General features: G+C 50.3%; 1 protein-coding gene across 1 annotated transcript in view; it reads right to left on the bottom strand.

The window, feature by feature from the left end:
- Positions 1–9,637, bottom strand: part of PLEKHD1 (pleckstrin homology and coiled-coil domain containing D1) — a 33,912-nt gene extending 24,275 nt beyond the window's left edge. The window contains exon 1 of the mRNA XM_004370984.1: positions 9,448–9,637. Coding sequence (XP_004371041.1) covers positions 9,448–9,596 — 149 coding nt within the window. The 5' untranslated portion in view covers positions 9,597–9,637. The remainder of the gene's footprint in view (positions 1–9,447) is intronic.
- Between the last annotated feature and the right edge of the window lie 4,533 nt (positions 9,638–14,170).

Raw genomic sequence — 14,170 nt, 5'->3', positions numbered from 1 at the left:
TGGTTTGGATGCAGGATTAGACCTTGGGGCCAATCTTATCTCCCTCTCAAGGCGGCAGGAAGTTACACGTGGGTTACATTTTGCAGGCAGCCTGGTAGCTCCCTCCTCCCCAGGCATAAACTTTAAGAATAGGACCAGCACCCAGGAGCTTCATGCAGCCTCCACACCCAGTCTCCCTTACTCCTGAGCATGTCAGACACTGAGAATGGGTGTGTGAGGGGTTAGGGGCAAGTAAATCCTAGAGCCAGGAAGGACAGCTTTTCTTTTTTTTATTGTTGTGCTTTAAGTGAAAGTTTACAATTCAAGTTAGTCTCTCATACAAAAACTTATATATGCATTGTTTTGTGACCCTAGTTGCTCTCCCTATACTGTGACAGCACACTGTTCTTTTCCACTCCGGATTTCCTGTGTCCATTCAACCAGCTCCTGACCCTCTCTGCCTTCTCATCTCGCCTCTGGACAGGAGCTGCCCATTTAGTCTCATGTATCTACTTGAGCTAAGAAGCACACTCCTCACGAGTATCATTTTACGTCCCATAGTTCAGTCTAATCTTTGTCTGAAGAGTTGGCCTCGGGAATGATTTTAGTTTTGGGCTGACAGAGAGTCCAGGGGCCATGTCTTCCAGGGTCCCTCCAGTCTCAATTAAACCATTAAGTCTGGTCTTTTTACCAGAATTTGAGTTCTGCACCCCACTTTTCTCCTGTTCTGTCAGGGACTCTCTGTTGTAAGGACAGCTTTTCTTAAGTGTCCTTTTCAGAAGTGGAAGAAGGAAGGCAGAAACGATACAGCCCAAGTGTGCCCCTTTTTGTCATTCCGGACAGCCTGGAGTACTCAAGGAATGCTCACTTACCTGTGCTTCCTCTCTGCATCATGCTTGAGGAAGAAGGAAGCAAGAATCCAGAGAACTTCACAGGGCATGAGTCACCACATGTTAGAGTTCATCGAGGGATCATCAAGTCCAAAATCAAAACAAAACCCGTTCCATCGAGTCGATTCCAACTCACAGTGACCCTACTGGACAGAGTAGAACTGCCCTACAGGGTTCCAAGGCTGTGACTTTATGGAAGTAGACTGTCACATCTTTCTTCCACAGAGCGACTGGTGGGTTCAAATTACCGACCTTTCGTTTAGTAGCTGAGCACTTAACCACTGCGCCACCGGAGGTTCATAAACTTTTTAGCAGGATTCTCCAAACAATATCATAAAGGGCAAGCTTCATATGTAAAACAGATAACAGTGCAGAGGCTGACTGAGTGGGTAGGTGGCCTTGGAGCTTCACCATTTGCTCTCCACTCTCCTGTGTGGTGGCCTCAAGGTGCCTCTAGAGTCATCTGTGGACCACAGCTTAAAAACCACAGATTTGCAGATGAAGCACTGCAGGCCAGTGAGGGGACATGCCGTGGCCTGGGTCATACAGCTGGTAATGGAACTCAGAGCTCCTGTCTCTCAGCCCAATTTTACTTTCTACCATACCCACAGCTGCTCGCAAAATACATTGCTTCATTCTTTTCAAGTCCTGGACATAAGGAGGTTGTCATGGATTGAATTGTGACCCACAAAAACATGTGTCAACTTGGTTAGGCCATGATTCCCAGCATTGTGTGGCTGTCCTCTATTTTGTGATTGTAATTTTATGTTAAAGAGGATTAGGGTGGGATTGTAACACCCTTAGTAAGGTCACATCCCTGATCCAATGTAAAGTGAGTTTCCCTGGCACGTGGCCTGCTCCACCTTTTATCTTACAAGAGATAAAAGGAAAGGGAAGTGAACAGAGGGTTGGGACCTCATACCACCAAGAAAGAAGCACTGGGAGCACAGCTCATCCTTTGGATCCAGGGTTCCTGCACAGAGAAGCTCCTGGTCCAGGGGAAGATTGATGATAAGGACCTTCCTCCAGAGCTGACAGAGAAAGACTTTCCCTGGAGCTGATACCCTGAATATGGACTTCTAGCCTACTAGACTGTGAAAGAATAAACTTCTGTTTGTTGAAGCCATCCACTTGTGGTATTTCTGTTACAGCAGCACTAGATGACTAAGACAGAATTTGGTACTGAGCGAGGGGCTACTCTAACAGATATGTAAAATGTGGAAGCAGTTTTGAAACTGTGAATGGATAGAGGACCAGAAGCAGCAGAGGACTGGCAGCAGCACAGAAGTGGCAGCAGCAGAGAACCGGCCACAGCAGAACCAGGAGACCAGCGCCAGACACAGAGCAAGAGAGCTGAGCGCCTTTGCACAGGAGGCTTCCTGGTAGCGTGGGGTGCCTCCAGGCACTTATTGATGGAGCTAGGCTTGCCGACCCATGGAGCAAGAGCTGAGTGCCTTTCAGCAGAAGTTTACCAGTGGAATGGGGGTGCCTCCAGGCACTTGTCTGTGGAGTTACAGAGCTTTGGAACACTTGCCCTAGCAGGGCAGATGCAGTTGATGAGGCCCGAGGGGCCGAGAGGCCAAGGAACCAGGAAGCAGAAGCTGAAGAGACAAGGAACACAGGAAGCCAAGCTGCCTCAGTCTCAAAAGGTATGGCCCACGACCTCTGGTGTTTCAAAGGGTGGAGCTATGGCCTCTGATGTTTCTAAGGGTGGAGTCGTGACTCAGATGGACTGGGAGAATGGTGCACCTAAAGCTGAGGGAGCAGAGTTGCCAATCCCCTGGGCCTGGAAGGCAGAGCTGAAGCCTAGAGCCAAGGGTCCGACACTCAGAATCAGGAGAGTGTGGCCAATATCTGGAGTCTGGAGGGCAGAGCCATTGTGTAAATGGTCTCAGAGAACAGAGGATTATTTGCAAAGCTTTAAGGGCTAATGTAATGTGTTCTGCTGACTTGCTTGGTGCCTGTTATGCCTTCTTTCCCTCCATTTTCTCCCACTTGTAATGGAAATGTCTAGCTTGTGCCCGTTTTGCCATTGTACTTTGGAAGCAGATAACTTGTATTCTAGACTTCACAGATGAAGAGGAATTTTTGGATTTGGACTTGGAGTTAAGACTTTCACTATGATATGATGGGGTGAATGTGTCTTACATGTAGCAAGGGCATAAATTTGGGGGACAAAGGGTAGAATGTCATGGATTGAATTGTGACCCCCCAAAATATGTATCAACTTGTTTAGGCCATGATTCCCAGTATTGTGTGGTTGTCCTACATTTTGTGATTGTAATTTTATGTTAAAGAAGATTAAGGTGGGATTGTAACACCCTTACTAAGGTCACATCCCTGATCCAGAGTAAACCTCTATTTGTTGAAGCCATCTACCTGTGGTATTTCTGTTATAGCAGCACTAGATGACTAAGACAGAGGTTGTCCCTAGGTGGTGCAAATGGTTAAGTGCTTGAATACTAACCAAAAGGTTGGCGGTTTGAACTCATCCAGAGGTGCCTCAGAAGAAAGGCCTAGAGATCTGCTTGCAAAAGGTCACGGCCTTGAAAACTCTATGAAGTGCAGTTCTACTCTGTAGCACATGGGTTGCCATGAGTTGGAATCGACTTGGCAATTGCGTTGTTTTGGTTGGACATAAGGAAGCTGAGCTGCATGCAGGTGCTTTTGCTTGAGGTTGGCCCAATGCAAGTGAGACTAACTTTCAAACAGGACATCAACAGCCTACTAAGGACAGCTTCTTTGCACAATTAACTTACTTAACTTCAGCGGGCCTGGTCGGGGCAGAATCATCACATGAGCCCAGTGAAGCCTGAATTAATGAGTGTTATTTTGTTTTATGCCCATGTGATCCAGAGATGGTGCCCATCTCCTTAACCCAAGGGCTCACTGTAGCCTCAAGAGGGGCAGGGGTGATGGACAGACTGACAGTCTAGGGAGATCAGGACCAGGCACCTTTCCTGGCTGTGTGCCCCAGAGTTCCTGCCAGTGGGCTTGGAAGAACAATAGCTCTGGAGCAAGAAGGCGGAGCCAGAGTGGAAAACACTACACCATCTTCAGTAAGGTGATCATTATTTTCTGGGGCAGTGACACTGTCCCCCAGATTCTTATACTTCATAAATGCTGAAAGAGCCTCCCTGCTTTATCACTCCCTGTTTTGGATTGAATTGTGTCCCCCAAAAAAGATTTACTGAAGTCCTAACCCCTGTACCTGTGAATGTGACCTTATTAGGGCATAGGGTCTTTAAAGATGCTCTCAGTTAAGTTAGCATGAGGTCACACTAGAGAAGGGTGGGCCCTCATCCCATCTGAGTGGTGTCCTTATAAAAGAGAAGAGACACAGAGAGGGAAGAGAGCCATGTGAGGATGGAGTTATGCTGCAGTTGCAAGGTAAGGAACACCTGGAGCTACCGGGAAAGATAAGAAAGGATCTTCTCCTACAGCTTTGTAGAGAACATGGCCCTGCTGACACCCTGAATTCAGACTTCTAGCCTGGTGGTGCAATGGTTAAGTGCTCAGCTGCTAACTGAAAGGTTGGTGGTTTGAAACCACCAGCCGCTCTGCGGGAGAAAAGAGCTGGCAATCTGTTCTGTAAAGATTACAGCCTAGGAAACCCTATGGGGCAGTTCTACTCTATCCTATAGGTCGCTATGAGTTGGAATCAACTTGATGACACCTAACAACAACAGCCTCCAGAACTGTGAGACAATAAATTTCTATCGTTTAAGGCCACCCACTTTGTGGTACTTGTTACAGCAGCTTTAGGAGACTAAGACACCCTCACAGCTTCACCCTCACACCACTAAAAGGAGAGCCGCTACCCCTCAGCTCCTCCTGGCACTGCCCCCACCCTTACTGTCACTATTTCAGAAGTCTGTAGAACGCAGGTAGATTATTTTTTTTTAAAGGGGGCCTCCAGGCACTCCCCACAGTTGTAAAACAAGGAGAAATACTACAGCTGTGCTTGTGGGGCAGCTCACACAGCCAGCTGTGGGGAATGCTACCTGAGCCAGAAACTGAGACCCAAACCCAGGGTCACCAGAGGAGGCTGCACCCGGGGCAGACGAAGTGGCAAGCTGGGCTGTTCCCCTCAGCCCTTTGGGAAAGCTCAGTGTTGCAATGAGGCCACTGGCAAGGGAGCTCAGACCCAAAGGGGAAACTCCCAGTCCCCTAAGCCTCCTGCGAGATGAAGGTCTCCCTGACATTTTTTGGTATGGTGACCAGCGCACAGGTAATCTAGCCACACCTGTGCAGGTACTTGTCCACTCATATGGCCTGGGATTTGGGAAATGTGGCTACTGTCTCCATGGCTTCCCTGGCACCCAGTGAATACTGTGAATCTTAGCTTCTTGGGGCAGAGGGCTGCCCTGTCTGCAGCCCCAACATCTTGCAAGAATCAACTGCTTCCGGGCTGATCTTTGGCTGGACAAAGGCCCTACCAATCACCTTATATGTGGGGAGAGAAGGCAAGAAGGAATATGCATCCCTGCCAGTGCAAAAAGGCATTGGCTGGGACCTCCTCCTCAAGGTGTTCAGAAGGGGCTTGGGTGAGGGGCTGGAAAGCTGCAGGAAGTGTTAAACCCTGGGAAAGAGCGAGTCTGGCTGCAGGACCAGCCACATTACGGTGCTGACACCAGCTATCCCTGAAACCTCTGCTCCTTTTCTCCTTCTCTCTGAGCCACCCAGGTCTTCGCCAACACACCTGTCTCCACTGCTCATGGACAAGGGGAGGGCAGAGTCATAACCCTTACATTCTGGACACTGCTTCCGGATCCTTTTACCTCTGCTAGTTGATGTTTTTGACAAATCTCCTTTCTTTTTCGTTGCCCTTAAGCTCAAGGGCATCTTTCCACCCCAGGAAAGCACAGGGCTGCTTGGGCAGTAGGGGAAGGACCATCGCCCTGAGCCAGATCCTGAGCGGAAGCGGTTTTACAGTACCCAGCTGGCCACAGCCAATTCCATCCTGCCCATTCATTATTTATGCAGCACGGAGTGGAGCCTTTCCAGGCCCCCTTCCCTTAGCCGCTCCAGACAGGGTATCGATCGCCCTAATGCCTAGGCTCTGAAGTGGCAGGTCGAGCTGCCCCCTCCCCAAGCCTTCCTGTGGCCACTAATTAGCTGAGGTTTAGAGACTCCACTTCACAAATGGGGAAGTGGGGCCCAGGAGGCCCTGCTGGGAAGCAAGAGGGGGTTGAGCTTAGCATCATGTGGCTGGCTCTGTCACCAACCCAAAGCTAAACGGTGTGTGTGTGTGTGGTGTATTCCCAGAACTGCAAACATGGACAGAGACCTAGGGTGGGCAGGCAGTTCTTTCCTGAGCCCCAGGGTAGAGGGAGTTTTGTGCAGCCGCAGCTCCAGAATTCCTATAAAAGAAGGGCACAGGAGTGACAATCTCATTGGTAGGGGCTGGAGGACTTGACTTAAAGCTGTATTTGCAGAGCATGCCTGCTGTTCTGACTTAAATTGGACAGTTATTTGGGTGGTTGTGGGGGCTACTGACGGAAATTCTCAGAATGAGGGCCTTGGCTCCACCACGGTGCTGGGAGCTTTTACCCCCAAACACTTCCCAGATCTGGAATCAACTATGGGTACAGAAACCAGGCCCCCACTATATCTGCAGTAGTGAGGAGCAGTATAGGGGTATATTATGGGGGCACAGGCCCCTAGCATTTATGAGGGATGCAATCAGGTGAAAACACTTGGCAAGAGAAGTCTACATAACAAGATCCAAAGGCAATACCCAGGGACAGCAGCCAGACCCAGTGGAGGAGTGTGGGCTGCCTGGAGCAGCTGGGGTGAAGAGAGCTAGGGTGGTGGTAGTGGTAGAGGCATTTCTGCTGATGGTACTGGAATCTGCAAGAAGCCTCTCCACCCCTACTCGGTGCCCTGGTAGAGACAAGCTGCTTCTGGCCCTCCGGGACTGCAGCTCAGACAGCTCAACCCTGGAAGTCCCTCACACGATGCTCTATCTGCTGCTCCAGGTCTTCATTTAGGGGATCAGATGTAACCTTAACTTTGGAGGGACTCAGGGAGTCTTGTTCCATTAAATCCCAGAGAGAAGCCTGGCAAAACTAACAAAAGTACATGAAACCACTCCATGAACAAATGCCTCCTTTGCCATGAGACCAGAGGAACTGGATGGTGCCTGGCCACCATTACTGAACATTTTGATCAAAGATTCTACAGAAGAATCTTGATCAAAAGGGGGAAATTCTCATAGATTCCAGACTTTCTGGAGCCACGGAGTCTGGATGAACCCCTGAAACTATTGCCCTGGCAATCTTCAAACCTTTTACCAAAAACATCCTCAGAGACACATCCAAACTCTCCGAGGGACCAAATTACTGGACTGAGGGCTGTGGGGTTCACGGTCTTGAGGAACACCTAGCTCAACCGGCATAACATAGTTTATAAAGAACATGTTCTACATTCTACTTTGGTGAGTAGCGTCCGGGGTCTTAAAAGCCTGTGAGCTGCCATCTAAGATACTCCACTGGTCTCACCCCATCGGGAGTAAGGGAGAATGAAGAAAACCAAAGACACAAGGGAAAGATTAATCCAAAGGACTAACGGATCACAACTACCATGGCCTCCATCAGATGGAGTCCAGCACAGCTAGATGGTGCCCAACTACCACCATGGGACTGCTCTGACAGAGATCACAATAGAGAGTCCTGGACAGAGCTGGAGAAATATGTAGAACAAAATTCTAACTCACAAAAAAAAAAGAAAGAAAGAAAGAAAAAAACAACCCAGACTTACCGGTCTGACAAAGACTAGAGAAACCCCAAGAGCATGGCCCCCAGATACCCTTTTAACTCAGCACTGAAGTCACTCCTGAGGTTCACCTTCAGCCAAAGATTGGACAGGCCCATAAAACAAAGTGAGACTAATGGGTACACCAGCCCAGGAGCAAGGACGAGAAGACTGGAGGGGACAGGAAAGCTGGTAACGGGGAACCCAAGGTCAAGAAGGGGAGAGTGTTGACATGTCATGGGGTTGGCAACCAGTGTCACAAAACAATACGTGTATTAATTGTTTAATGAGAAACTCATTCGCTCTGTAAACTTTCATCTAATATACAAATTTAAAAGAAAGAAAAAAAATATCCTCAGAAGTATTCTTAAAACTAAACAATAGTTTAGCTTAACTAGTAAAGAAAATCTGCTTTGAGCATTGTGTTCTTTCAAGATCTATCTACAGGGGATCAAATTGACAACAGCAACTCAAAAGATTACATAGGAACCTTCGGGGGCAATGAGTTTATGTTAATGGGGGAGGAACAACTCAGAAAACGAGGGTGAGAATGGTTGCACAACCTGAAGAATGTAATCAATTGTCACTGAATTGTACACGTAGAAACTGTTGAATTGGTGTATGTTTTGCTGTGTATATTCTCAACAACAAAATAAGTAAAAAAATTTTAAAAGTATGTGAAACCTGCTATGTAAAATGTAAAGCATCATCCACAGCTCCATTTGTCCCACGGTCTTGTAGAAATATTATTTATCAAAATAGAACATCAGAGACAATCACAACCATATCCATGTGATCTGTGGTTCTGAGAACACTTGAGACTCCCTTCATTCAAGGGCAGACTTACAGTGTGGAATGAAGAAGGGGCCCAAACAGGTCTGAGATTTCTAGGACATCCCAGGAGGCAAGCTTGCAGCTGTGAGCTACCCCCTCCCCCAATATCTTACAGGTCCATGCATAAGCCCAAAATGGCAGCTGAAGTCTGAGAGTCCCCTCTGAGTTGGGGACCAGGAGGCTGGTGCAGAAACAAGGGGCCGGGGGCTGCTCTGGCACTCCGAGCCATTCCTCCAAAGGATGGGTCCTCAGGGCAGGACCAATCCATCCCCTCCCCCACTCCCTCTCCCCCCAGCTTCATCCTTTCTTTCCGGGTTCCTTCTCTCCCTCACAAGCACCGGAATCTATTTTCCCTGAGCCCAGACTTTTTATTATTTTAGAGGTCAGCTGGAGGCGTTGCAGGCAGCACTCCTCCAAGGGTGGGCACAGACCCTTAGGACCCTCTGGCCCTTCCTCGTTCCTCTGGCCTGAGCCTTTCAGAGGGGCTGGCCAGCCAACCGCTCCTCAGTGTGTGCAGGGGGGTAGGGGAGGGGAGGAAGGTGTCCCACCTCTAAGTCCGCTCCCCAGCCAAGGCGTGTCCTCTGGTGATCCCGCAGCCTTCGGGTGGGGGTGCGGGGCTTGTAAAGATGATGGAATTGGTAATGGGGGTCCTAAGGGGAAATCTGCCGCTGGAGATGGAGCTTCTCCCTCCTTGGCCGACTCTGGCCCAACCTGACCCAACTGCGCTCCAACCACGGCCTCGTATGATCTCTTCAGCCAACTTCCAACCTTCCCACTCGGGAGTAAGGTCCACTGCATCCCCCGACCAGTGGTTACAAACCAGCTGTCTCCGCCCTCAGGACAGAAAAGACCTCAGAGGGGTTCACATCTTTCAGGAAAAGCCAGCCTAGAGTGAAACGGCCAAGGTCACAAAATAAGGCAGAGCCAGGACGGTGACTGAGAGGGTGGGAAGAGGGTCCTCAGCGCCGGGTGCGGGGGGCGCACTCACCGTCGGGACCACTTGGCCGACGGCCTCCCGAAGGGCCGCTTCCACAGCACCCCGTAGAGCTGCACTTTGGTGCTGATGTCCAGCGCGTCCGAGTCGGCCTGTTCCATGGACGGCGAGGGCGACACCGAGTTGGACTTAGACGTGAACATTCTGCCTCCGCGGGGCTGCCCCTGGCCTGGCCTACGCACTCCCCTGGAACTGGCAGTCCCAGAACGGCACGGACAGCAGCCCCCGGCGGGATACGCGGTTCCAGGTGAGGGTGCGGCGTGGAGGCTGCGGGGAGGCCTCGTCCCCGGCGGCTCCGGTCGCCGTCGAGGCGCGGCTCAGCGAGCGGAGACCAGGAGCGGCTCCAGCCCGGAGGCGCGGCATTAAAGCGCGCGAGCACGGAACGCGGCGGGAAGGGGGCGCGGCCAGGGGCCCGGGGCGCGCAGCCTGCGGCTCCCAGCTCCGGAGGGCTGCAGCCCGGCGAGAACTCGTGGGGAGGGCAGCTGGGCTTCGAGCCGGCTGCGCACCCCCGCCCTCCCGCGACAGCCCAATTCTGGTGCCCGCGATTGGCTGGGAGGGGCAGGTGAGCCGGGATGGAGGCCGGACTGGCTCGCCAATCAGAGCGGAGGGCAGGGCCCCTGCGTCCGGAAGGTCCTGGCGGCCGGCGGCGCGCTCACTCCCGGGGTACAACCATGACACTGCCCAGTCCCCGCCCCAGTGCTCTAAGCTCTCCTGTGCCGTGCCTACATCGAAACTGGCACATTTGCTTTGTAATATGCTTTTAGTAACTCCTGCAGATACCTACTTGCCTCTGGGTAGAAAGGAGAGGAAGGAGCAACGGTTTGATGTCAGACAAGTGGGCTTAGAATCCCAACTCAGTCCTTAAAGAGCTCCGTGCAGCTGCGGGGAGCCTTGATTTTCTCGTCTGTAAAATGGAGATGCTTGTACCTCATCCAAGGGTCCCTTGGTGGCCAAAACGGTTTGCACTGCACTATTAACCAAAAGATAGGCAGTTCGAACCTACCCAGTGGTGCCGTGGAAGAAAAGCCTGGAGATCTGCTTCCATAAAGATTACAGCCAAGAAAACCCTATGGAGCTCAGTTCTACTCTGTAACTCAAGGGGTAGCCATGAGTCGGAATGGACTGGATGGGGATAGGTCGGTTTTTTTTTTGTTTTTTTGGTACCTCATCGAGCAGGGCGGTTGCGAAGTAAGAATTAGGTAAGTGCCTGAAGGGCCCGCTCAGAGAGGAGGCTCAATCGCGGTTGGCGGCCGCTGTTCAGGTGGGTTTCACTTTACACCGCCGCCTCTCTCCCAGATTGGATTTCCTTTCCTGTAACCTAGCTGTCTGCATCGGCATTTGGCACTCAGTACCAGCCCCGAACGGTCAGTGTAGTTTGTGTCCGTGATTTATCTTCGCGCCTGGTTCGTGTTCCCTGGGGCCGGGTGCTTCGCCCACCTCCTCCTGCTCCGGGTAGGCGGTTAGTGACCGTCTCACTTTCCTGCCTGGTACAGTCGTCTGCCCATATCCCGGGAAGCTCCTTTCTGTTGGTGGAAATGCTAGGTTAGCACGGCTGCTGCCGGCACAAAGCCCGGAACTGAGTTTGCGCAGTAAGAGGCACAGCCCACTAGCCCACGCTGCAGTCGGTCACCTTCTTCAGAGCCGCAGGCGCACCTCTGGCGGCGACAATTCACCTGTGCCCTTGGGAAGACTACTCTTCTCAGAGTCTGATTCCTCACATCTAAGAGAAGAAAGTTGGATTGGAACAGAAGCTTGCAAATGGGTAGCCCTAAAACCAAATCACTTTACAGATATATTTTATAGCTTGTCTATGTAAAAAAGAGGTAAAATTAATACACAGTAAAATGCTCAGATAAGTGTGCATTGGATGTTTATTGGATGAATATATACTGTGTAACCAATACCCAAAGCAAGATACAGAATATTCCATCACCCCAAAAAGTTCACTCTTGCCCCCTTTTACAAGTTAAATTCTACTAACTCTACCACCACCACTCCCAGGCAACAACTTTGATTTTTATCACTTTTTTTTTTAATTTTGACTTTTAATGCCTAAAGTGGCGTTTTCCACAGAACTCACTATCCCCTATTATCCTTTGCTCAGCCTGCTTCAGCTCATTTATTACCTGCCTGTCTCCTCCCTATAGTCATTTGTGTTTGTGGCCCTGACTGGATGCTCCTCAAAGCTTTCCCAGTTCTAACATTTTATGATTCTAGTTAAGGCACCTTCTGAGGGACTCCCATATCCTCCACTGGCACCCTTCCCCTAACCAGCTCTGGATACCTTCACCTTATCACTCACTCTCTGGATGGCCCATGTTAATGCTCTGTGCCTCTCTTACGGCTCATGTGCCTGCAGAACAACTCAGGCCAAGCCTTAACACGGGGCCCACGGGCCATCTTTGTCCAGGGCCTGGTTCCACCAGCTGGGAGGAGACAGGGCTGGGGAGATGACAAGAGCCCCTACGGAGTGCAAAATGGACATTTCTTGTGTCCTTGCTATTTCTGGACACACATTCTAGTGCTTGGAAAATTTCCCACTTTAAGTCCTGCTTTTCCAAAATAGAAGCTAGAAAACTTACTTTAGAGCTAGAACACAGGCCTATGGTGTGGAGTTCATGTCAGGGGCACTGGGACAGGACTCTGAATTGCAAGTGGCCAACGTGAGGAAAAAGCATGCGCAAGCGTCCTTTCCGGGGAAGGTGGTGGCAAAGGCATCTGGCTTGCTTTGGGATTGGCTGTGGCTGCAGGTTGACCTCCTGGGGCAGCAGCGTAGGTGTTCTGCGGCGGCAGCAGCAGCGTCCTCATCAGGTTGCTTCTGCAGCATGGTTTGGGGTATCACTGCTGGAAGCTTTGCCTCAGGCCTGGTTCTCTAGCCCTCCCAATACTCTTTTAATAAATTAATTCTTTTTTGCTTAATCAGGTCAGCATCAGTTTGGCTCCTCGCAGTAAAGGACTAGTGTTGAGCTCAAGCCTGGGAGGGAGAAAGGCAGGAATCATTCCTAAGGAAGTCTTTCCCAAGAAGAACGGCTGAGTGAGCCCAGATGGTTCCTGGTAACGCCTCAGTTTCAAGTCTGTCCAAAGCCCAAGTTTCTTCCCTGCTTCTCTGCCTCTGGAAGACCCTAATGGAAAAGAGAAAAGCGATCTTTGCTCCTTCCCTCTGCATACAGGTGGTAGACCTTAGCTAACAGAGTGGTTAACTAGGTGGAAAGACTACCCTGAGGCAAATACCATGAGTATGATTGACCACTAGGTACTTTAGAGTCCCTGGGATGGTGCAAACAGTTAACAAGCTTGGCTGCTAACAGAAAGGTTGGAAGTTTGAGTCCACCCAGAGGTGCCTCTGAAGGCCTGGTGATCTACTTCTGGAAAATGAGCTATTGAAAACTCTGTGGAGCACAGTTCTACTCTGACACACACGGGGTCACCGTGAGTCAGAATCAACTTGATGGCAACTGGTAGTAGATACTTTAGGGGTGTCCTCTCCCCTTGACTAACGAGCCCAGATCATGCCAAGTCATCCTTGGGAGAAGCTGTTTCTGTTTCCATTGTGTTCTCTGCCCTAGCTGGTGGGAGTGCTGAATATGAAGACAAAACAAGTTGGGTGCCAATCCAGTTCCCCAGACTATGTGTGGGTCTGGGCTGCCCAATCTTATCAGGAAGGGAGACAAGATAGGGGTGGAAAACGCAAGGTTTCAGAGTGCCCTACTCTGCTCAGATACAGAGTGATGCTCTGAATATGTTATTTACATCTTAGTCCATCCCATTTGATTTTTAAAACATCCCTATGAGGCATGCCTGGGAGCAGGATTCCAGCAGGCTCCTGCCGAGGAGGCACAGCCTGAAGCCCCACCAGCAGTTCCCCATTCGAACTCTCTCCAGACTAGACTAGACAGGCTCTCTTCTCACCAGCAAGCTCGGGCTCCTGCTAGGCTTCCGCATTCTTGCTGTCCAACAGTTGCTCACCCCAGGTTGCCAATGTCCAAGTATTTCTGGGAGTGATCTGAGGACCTTGCTGCCCTGCCAGCCTGCCAGCTGCTTCCCAGCAGTAACACAGGCTCCTGACATCCAAGGGCACCGCTGTAGGAAGCACACTGTTCAGAAACACTGAAGGTATTCAGTGCTCCCTCTTGTGGGTGATGTGTGGATTAAAACATACACATTAATTTGGCCTCTAAGAACTAGTATTTTATCGGCAGAGTGGGCCATAGCCATTTATTGTTACAATCTCACATACGCTCCCAGAATGTCTGAGGGACAGCCAGGGTGCTGCTCCCTTATTTAAAAAAGAATTAGCAATTTATTGGATGAGGTATCAGAGGCTGGGGCACAGTGTTAGCTTCATCTTTACTCAGTGGAAAGATCTTGGGCAAGTTACTTTGAAACCTTACTAGTATCCTATCAAAAAGCAGTCCTTCCCAGAACTAGAAGGTGCCCGGCCACCACCGATGACCACGCTGACAAGAACACAACAGAGAGTCCCTGATGGAACAGGAGAAAGGTGGGGTGCAGAACTCAAATTCTAGTAAGATCAGACTTAATGGTCTGAGACTGGAGGAACCCCAGAAGGCATGGCCCCCTGGATTCTCTATCAGCCCAGAACTAAAACAATTCCCGAGGCCAACTCTTCAGACAAGGATTGGACTGGACTGTGGGACATAAAGTGATATTCGTGAGGAGTGTGCCTCTTAGCTCAAGTAGATACAAGAGACTAAAC

This window comes from Trichechus manatus, unplaced genomic scaffold (genome assembly GCF_000243295.1).
Source record: "Trichechus manatus latirostris isolate Lorelei unplaced genomic scaffold, TriManLat1.0 scaffold00010, whole genome shotgun sequence".
In the NCBI taxonomy this organism is placed as follows: Eukaryota; Metazoa; Chordata; class Mammalia; order Sirenia; family Trichechidae; genus Trichechus; species Trichechus manatus.
This window is presented reverse-complemented; position numbering and strand designations above follow the sequence as displayed.